General features: G+C 39.5%; 1 protein-coding gene across 1 annotated transcript; it reads left to right on the top strand.

Annotated features, from left to right (window-relative positions):
- The first annotated feature begins 7609 nt into the window (after positions 1–7609).
- LOC118839156 (olfactory receptor 186-like) lies at positions 7610–8548 on the top strand. Its single transcript, XM_036746600.1, has one exon. The coding sequence runs from the start codon at positions 7610–7612 to the stop codon at positions 8546–8548; it is 939 nt and encodes a 312-aa protein (XP_036602495.1).
- Positions 8549–9043: the final 495 nt, after the last annotated feature.

Here is a 9043-nt window from a genome sequence, read left to right as displayed (position 1 = left end):
CTCACTAATTTGGTTTTTAAAGTCCTCCTTGAGTTCTTTGGTCTGGAGACCAGATCACTTTCCATTTTGAGGTTTCAGATGGTGTATGGTGTCCATGCTGTCGTCTTCTGAATTGGTATTTTGATCTTCCCTGTCTCCATAATATGAATCAAAGGTCTTGGAAACTCCTTAGTGTTCTTTTTCATGATGTTTTTTTTTTTGCTGCTTTCTAAAGTGGATCTTTGCTTCTGGGGTTCAGGAGGCTCTGTCCCAATTTTCCTGTGCTAGGATCTAGCTTTATGTGCTATGGCCTCTGGTTTTTGTGAGGTGTGGGGGAGGGGGGGTCTGGCTGCTGGGAGTCTCCCCTTCCCCAGGACTGCTCTACAGCACGGGTGGTCTCAGCTGTTGTCTGTGATGGTGTCTGCCACTCCCCTGGCTGTGCAAAGCCATGTCTAGGGTGCTGGCATTGATGTTTGTTAGCTCCACCCCCCCGGGGGATCAGTTACTCTTGTTGTTCTGCTGGGGTGAGGGCTGCTGGGTCATCTCTCTTCCTGCAGTAGTCTCCTTCCACCACCGCAAGAAGGGTCCTCTCCCCAACTTCTCTCACTACTGAAGCCCCCCTTCTGGCTCCTCTGTTTCTCCCATGGAAGTATTCTCTGGGTTTATTCAAGGGAGCAATGAGAGCCATTTCACTTGGCCATCATGGCTCCTGGAAGTTCAAGAAGGTGAGTTTCAAACCTTTAGACTGTGGGCTGGAGGCCTCAGGGCTAACTCCTCCCTCAGTGTTAGGCTCTGCACTGGTGTGTCCCGTATCTCCTACAGACTCCTGTCCTCAGCCAAGAAGCCTGGTGCTCAGTCGTGGCTGTAGCCAGTACTTCCGCCCTGGGCCTGTTCCTGCTCTGGCATTTCACCCACTCAGTGCTCTCCCACACCAGCGTGCTGGTTGGATTCCTCTGCTGTTCCCGATTGGTTTGGTCTGGTGCCAATGTGCTTGCCTGGTGCTCCTGCCCCTCTCAGTCCACTAGTAGCTTCTAACTCTTTTAAACTGTTCAGATTCCCTTTTTTAGATGTATCTGACAGAATTTGTGAGAGAGCTGCAGTATTTCCTTCCTTTCACAGCACCATCTTGGCTCTGCCCCACCCACATCTTTGTTTTCTCTTGCACGTATGACAACTCACAGTCTCTTAGCCAGTACCCCATTGTGATCAGTGGTCATGGATCTGCAAGGTGTCCTACTGGAATCAGAGGTGTCATCTGTGAGAGAAGAAAACTTTTCTCTCTATAAAAGTAGCCATCTCTAAAAGTAGTCAAAGACAGTTCTCATGACTGTTATGTTCTAATCAGCACATTACTAGCACTTTTGTGCTACTATCAGGAGCACACAGAAAATTGAATCCAAACGTCCCTCTGTGTCCTCCTCCCTCCCTTACTAAGATTTTTGGTGTCTCTCCTATTATACTTTCAACAGCTATGTTGTAGTATGGTTAACTTCACTATCATATTACAAGCTCCTTGAGGGCAAGCACCACTTAGTATTCTTCTTTGTATTCATTAGTATTCACTTAGTATAGTATTTATTAAAGACTATAAAGTTAAGTACCATAAACCTGTTAGGGAAGTTACAACTATGACTGACTGATGATGTATAGTATGCTTTTAATTGTTACAACTGGGCGTGTCTGATGGGATTCCCGATCAAGTCTCATTAGGGCAAATTTACTTATGTCTATGGAGAGATCTTTGGAACTATTGAGGTATTTCTCATATATAAAGGAAGTCCCCAAATCTTAATATAGTTTTGTATATGATGATTATTGATCTTGAAACAAATAGAAATAAAGCCTTGATTTTGAAACAGAGCCACCAAAGAGCGTCTTCACAAAGAAAAGTAGCTGCACTTTACCTCCTGAATCATCTTAGAGGAGCTAGGTGAGTATGCAGGGATTCTAATTTTTCTCCTCTCCTCTCCTTCTCCCTCTCCCTCTCTTCTCCTCTCCTCTCCCCTCCCCTTGTCACCTCTTTTCTCCTCTGCAAAGAATTCGGGGAGAAAAATCCTTAGTTTGGCTGACTCAGCCACTGAAGTGTTTTCACTGCATAACTCTAAAATGTGGAGGGACTAATTTTTTTGCTTTTCCATCAAATATTTGCATATTAAGTTTTAATGCATAGAGGAAATTAGGTAAATTAAATTGATCACAAGAAGAATGATTTCATGACTTCCAATAATTTCTCCATAATTAATAATTTTTCTTAAAATATTAAAAAGTAAGTTCTAAAAGCTACAGTCACCAATGACTTTTTCTTTCCTCTTAAGAGAAGTTATTCTGGTCATAACTTGTGAAACCTAAGAAATAAACATGAAATTCTCTTATGTCATAGAATCATGGAATATGGACTTGGAGACTCCTCATTCTGTCAAACAGAGTTCATCACTTTTTCTTGTGTGGCTTCTTTAAAACAAGTCCCTAGAAATATCAGTGTTGAAGAGCTTCAGGAAAGAACTTTTAACAATATTTTATTTACAGCCCTTTTGAAAGCTCTGTGATTAAGTCTAGAACATAAATATTGAAGTCTAGGTTTTTCAGTGATTGAAGGTAGAATGTACATTTAGTTATTTCATAGCTAAATTCCATTCTTGAAATAGAATTATTATCTTCTTTTGTTAGTTACTGAGCCCACATCCAGATGTGGGGAATCTTTCTCTGGCAGAATCTATTGTGGGACTTAAATTCATCTCTCTTGGCCAAACACCAAGAGAGAATATCACTCACAGGTGTAGCTTGCACACATTTTAGAGGAGCATCCTTGATGTCTTAAAGAACAAAGATAAAGCAGACAGTTTATCTCATTTGATCTTTCCCATAGTTCTATGGAGTATGTGTTATTTTTATGCCCACTTTATAATCAAGAAAATAAGACTCAGAGGATTCAGGGACTTGCTTATGATCACACAGACAGTGAACAGTAGAGGTAGCATTTAAACCCAGATCACTCCTTCCACTACTACAGGTGCCTTCATTCTCCACAGCCCTGTTTGTGTGAACTAATAAATACATGTTCCCAATCCATAGCCTGCTGAGTATTTCTCACTGTTATATTTCATTTATTTTCTCTCTTTCTCTCTCCCTTCCTGTCTCTGTCCCTCCTCTCCTCTCCTCTCCTCTCCTTTTCTCTCTTTCCTTTCTTTCTCTCACTCCTTCCCTCATCTCTCTGTCTCTTTCTGTCAAAAATTTCCAAATTTTTCCCAAATAAGGGTATTTTTGTATTTTCTCATCACATTTAACTCTAAATCATTTGAGTTGCATTTTGAGGTATATTTCCTTTCATGTTATTTCCAAGCAATAAAGAGATTAAGTACTTGTACTTCACATAGTAACTTTTCTCAGGTTATTATCAGACATATTTATTTCAGGCCAAATAGTATTTATGCGACATATCTTTATAATCCCTAAATGCATCCCTCAGAAGCATCACTGAACTCTGGACCCTTTCTAGGTTTTCTCTATGCTTCTGCAGGGGTTTCAAACCCTGGTTCTATAGTCAGGAATACCCGAATTAAAGTTCAGCTTCAGATACTTCTTACTAGCTGGGCAAGATACCTAATCTCATGAATAGTGATATTGATGATAGTTTGCTAATCAAAGCAGGATACATTAGGCTGAGATTTCTTTGAGATTGATTTGGAGTAAACAAGAGTGCATCATTTCACACTACGACTTAAAATAAATATCATTACCTTTTGAGGTCAGAAAATGTAATTATATAAAATGTAGAGAACTGTGAAAATTTATGACAATGATAATTCCATATCTGTTTTAAGTAATTTTAATAAAGGTTTGTATGTTTTTGTATTTCATACTAAAAACATAACACAGCTTGTCAAGTGGTTTGGAAAAGCCATATAAAGATAACGAACTGATCTTTTAAAATCAGAACTAGACCTTGTTTCTTGACAATAATTTCATGAAACGTAATATGGAAAGTGAATTCCTACAGGATTCTGGTCTGGGAATGAGAAAATCTGGGCTTTGGACAGGGTGAGTTGTGTGACCTTGGGCAAACCACTTCATATTTCTGGCCTCAGTTTCCTCTTAAGTTTTCCTCTTAGGATTCCTTCTTGATTTCAAATTCTATTATCTTAATTTTATTTTACTAATTTTACTGTCAGCAGGTCACTTTCAAGACATTCAAGGCACTCTATTACCTGGTTACTAATGTCCCTGTACAAGTTTATTTTACTCTCCTTTCCCTTATCCCAGTCTGTTTCTCCCACCTCCATGTATTGACATGCTTTTCTCCCGGCTTGTGAATGTTTTTTCCCACATTTCCATCTATTCAATTTCTTCTATTCCTTCAAAGTCAGTTGAAGTGCTAGCTCATTTGGGGAGTGTTCTCTGATCCTATCACCTAAGAGCAATCCCTCTCTCTCAAAATCTCTCATGCAACCAAGACTTCCTCTATGCATCCATGCTTTATGCCCCTTCCAACCTCCTTTGTTTATCTGTATTAATCTTCCCTAATATATTGCAAGCTACTTCAAAGAAAGGGCTATAATATTTTCATCTGTAAGGTGTTGCCTGAAGGAAGGTATTGCCTTACATCATTTATATGATTGTAAGAAATGGGAGGAGGAGTTTTGTTTCCACAGAACTAAAGGTGTACTTCCCCCCCTCCTCCACCCCAGCTTTAGCAGAAACCAGGCCTCAAGGTCGGTTAGGTGAAGGTCAGAGGCTTGTATGCATGCTTTTTGAGAAGGCAGTCAGGGGAACCAGGTTGAACCAGTTCAAGCTTATCTAGGGTCTGGTCTTGGTCAAGAATCCAGGCCTATTGATTTGCATAATTTGCATATGTTAAAGTAGGAACTAGGGGAGTAAAGAATGTAGATTAATCCTAAACTAAGACAAGGAAAATCTAATTAACTTCACTTTTGATTCTGTATCCTTATTATCCTACCTATGTAAACTGTATAACCTAGGAAAACTATGTAAAAAGTAAAGATTGTGAAGTAACTATAACTCTAGCAGGAGTGGACGGAATGGTTACCTCTGCTCCTGCAGCTGTGTTGGTGTGAAGGTTCTAGTGAGCACTACACCCACTCTCTTGAGGAGCATAATAAAATGCCTTCCTCTGTCCACTCTAGTCCTGACTTCTTTGGGTGACAATGGGTAAATCACATGGATTTTCCTAAGGTTAAGGAAAGGAAAGCAATGAGCAGTGGAAGCTTATCTTGGCCTTACCTCCTGATCCTGGCTTGGGGAGTCCTGTGATCCCCACTGTGGTGTTAGGAAGTTGACCACTCGGGATTTCCCTGGGGAGCCCTGTGGTCTGCACAGCCTTCTTAAGGGGACACCACTTGAGACTTCCGACCCTGTCTCGGGAGCCTTGTGATCTTACCACCATCCTAAGGGGCCATCACTTGGGTCCTCCTTAGGATCTGACTCCTAGGAGGCCCTGTGATTCCCACAGATTAAGGGGGCCTACCACTTGTTCTTCCTCTGGCAGTCCTGTGGTCTGTACAGCCTTCCCTAGGGATTATCACAGGGTTCTTCCTCAGGACTTTGGCCCTGCTGAGGAAGTCCGGTGATCCCCAAAGCCTCCGCGTTTTCTCACAATTTGGGAAAGTCCAGTGATCCCCAAAACTGTGTTTCTCACAATGATTTGCATACAAAACATTTTTGTGTAAAACGCTATTTGAATATTTTATTTATTTAGCACACAGTTTTGTGTGAAGTGTTATTTGAATATTTTATTTATTTAAAATATCAACAAAAAGGAAATTTGCTTGAAATACCAAGAAAAGCAGTCTCTCATTAATTGACTAAAGCTATAGACAAGTCTGAGGACCTGAGAGAAAGGCAGCCCTCCAGATACAAGCGTTTAGGAGATCTGAGAGTGAACAGCTCCTCTGGGCAGGGGAGGGGGAAAGGGGATTACTTACTCAAAACAAAGATGGCTAAGGTGCACCATTTCCCAGCAATTAATTTACATTCGTCTTGTCAAAAATAGGCCTTTGAAGTTTATAGCTGGAAAGCTCTGAGTCAATGAACTAAGTGGGTACTATGGACCAATTGAAGATAGGTGTCATGTGAAAGAGATGTGGATTTTGCATTTTTCAACCAAAGATTGCATTGGGTCTTTACACATGAGGGAGCTCCTGTTGTGCTGCAGTAGAAACATTAGGAGCTGACAACAGAAGCTAAGAAATCAGAAATCACAAAACACAGAGGTCAATAGAGCTGAAAACCCAGCAAAAGTAAGGTAGCAGAATGGAGAAGGAAGAAGATAATGTCATCTACTCTGAGCTGAGACCAGCTGACTAGAGAGAGGCTCTGCAGTTGGTGCCGGGAGAAAAATGCAGTTGCTTGAAAGGGCAGTGTGGAGGTTAAGAATGATTTTCTGTGGTTTGAAAAAGCTGACTGAGCATATCTACTTTAACCCTTAAGTGACACTTACAGCTTAAAAGAAGGGAAAATCTTCAGAGGTTTGGTTACCTTGCCTTTTAATGTCTTCTTGGGCTCAAGAGGGGAAACTCAGAGAGCAGATCTCAATAGCTTTTCAGATCCCAGGCTTCTGGGTATGACTTTTTCTTGAAAGTGGATACTTGCCTGAGCACCCAAGAGAGACCACCTTGGAAGCTCTGTAATCTAAGGTTGCAAAAAGGAGCTTAACATGGCTTCAGTGGCCCAAGAGTAGCAGAGAAGCAACTTCAATCACCAGGAAACTGGAAAGGCCCTGAAAAGGAGCAGTTGTGCCCAGCAGCTGATGTGTGGTGCAAACTATTCCCTAAAGAGAACAAGGTCATGAAGGTCTAAAGTCCAGACTTGTGAGTTGCCTCTAGCACATGGGTTTTCCTACTGCTAAGCTTCTGTAAGTTTTCCTCCCATTCTTCCCCAAGGATGCTGTGTATATTGCTGGGAGAGTGTGATGGTTTGTGGGTTTACTCTTATGTACCGTTAAGTGATTATTCTTACCTCTTCTATTAGTAAATGTTTAAGAGTCAGTGATGTCATGTTGGCTGATCTGATTAAATGGGAAACATACCAGTGGGGTTTAGGAGGTACAGTTTTGAGTGGTAGGTGTATAATTTAGCCTCCTCAGGATTACCTCTATTTCCCTGATAGTGAGTTGTAGTACTGGCTGGTTTTCTTGAGGAATTTCCCTCATCAGTGTGGGTGTAGGTGAACCAGCAGCAGCCCACAGTTCGGGCCAAAACTGTGCCCTAAACTACATTTGCATTCCTAGTGCTTAGCGTAGTAAATATAGTAAAAATTCAATAAATAAATATTTGTTGGATTGGGTGAAAAATTATACAGAAATAGCCTATAACTTATTCAGATTAATTATATTGCTTCTCTTCTATACATTGGGGAACCAAGGATGCTTTCTTCAATGCATAAAATAACTGCATTTATTTAAAATTTTGCAGTTTTCACCAATAGGCAGGTTCCAGAATGCTTGTTATTCCTATAACATATATAAAGATAAAACAATCAGATCTTTAGATATGTTACTTAATAAGCAACCAGAGAAAAACATTTTATTTGCATTATAAGAAATCTACGTTTCATGACTCTTTGTGACTATATACCTTTACTTCCTTTTATTCTAACTTTTAGATCCTGTGTAGACATGATGGAAGAAAACAAGACCCTGGTAACAGAATTTGTTCTTTTGGGATTTACAGATCATCCAAGGCTTCAGGTTGTCCTCTTCATGGTGTTCTTAGGTGTCTACATCATAACCATGGTGGGAAATATTGGACTGATCATGCTTATCTGGATGAACTCTTATCTTCACACCCCTATGTACTTTTTACTTGGTGATTTAGCTTTAGCTGATGCTTGTATTTCAACCACAGTGAGCCCTAAGATGCTGGTGAGCTTTATAACCCAAAATAAAAGGATATCTTTATCTGAATGCATGGTACAATTCAATTTTTTTTCATTCAGTGCAACCACAGAATGTTTAATTCTAGCTGCAATGGCATATGACAGATATGTAGCCATCTGTAAGCCCTTGCTTTATCCAGTGGTGATGACTAATAGGTTATGCTGCCAGCTATCAATCTTTTCATATGTAGCTGGCTTTCTTCATTCTATCTTGCATGTGGGTTTGTTATTGAGGTTGAGTTTCTGCCACTCCAACAAAGTCCATCACTTTTTTTGTGATATTATGCCTTTATATAAAATTTCCTGTACTGACCCTTCTATTAATATTCTGATGGTTTTTCTCTTCTCTGGGTCAATTCAGGTCTTTACTATTTTGTCTATTGTAATCTCTTATACTTGTATCCTCTTTGCCATTCTGAGAAAGAAATCTCAAAAGGGAAGAAGCAAAGCCTTCTCTACTTGTGGTGCTCACTTGTTCTCTGTGTCCTTGTTCTTTGGCTCTCTCCTCTTCATGTATGTTCGTCCTCGATCATTGCATGCAGAAAATCAAGATATGATGGATTCCTTGTTCTACACTATTGTAATTCCTATGCTAAATCCTTTTATCTACAGCCTGAGGAACAAGCAAGTTACAGAAGCCCTGAGAACTGCATTAAAACAAATAATATTTCCTAAGTGAAGTTGTCAACCTGGTCTCTTATCTGATTTTATTAAACCAGTCACCAAATGATGCAGTAACACTTTGAATTTATATTTGTTAATGTGAAGATGAGTTTCTTGTCATCTCAGTCATATCTGATATAATAATTTATATTGTTAGCAAGATTTTAATATGGGATGTAGGACAAGATTTTAATGATGATGTTACTCTATTCACAAATGCAGCAATTAATTTTAATCTTAAATACAATTTTCTAGGTTAATTAAAAAAGAAAATACTGGGTTACCTATTCTTGCATTTAAAAAGGTGGCTGTCTTGAAGAGTACTTTAAAAATAACATTCCAAAAAAAAATAGCTTAAACAATATAAAGAAAAGAATGATGACAAGAACTTATTTTTGTTGCCCTTTAAAATTTAATAACTTACATTTACTTAATACATTGCTTTATTTTGTATTCACATATGTCAAAGCAGATAAACTGAGGCAATTTGCATTGTGTTTAATGTTCTGAT

This window comes from Trichosurus vulpecula, chromosome 2 (genome assembly GCF_011100635.1).
Source record: "Trichosurus vulpecula isolate mTriVul1 chromosome 2, mTriVul1.pri, whole genome shotgun sequence".
Lineage (NCBI taxonomy): Eukaryota > Metazoa > Chordata > Mammalia > Diprotodontia > Phalangeridae > Trichosurus > Trichosurus vulpecula.
Note: the sequence above shows the minus strand (reverse complement) of the source record. Positions and strands in the feature narration are given on the sequence as shown.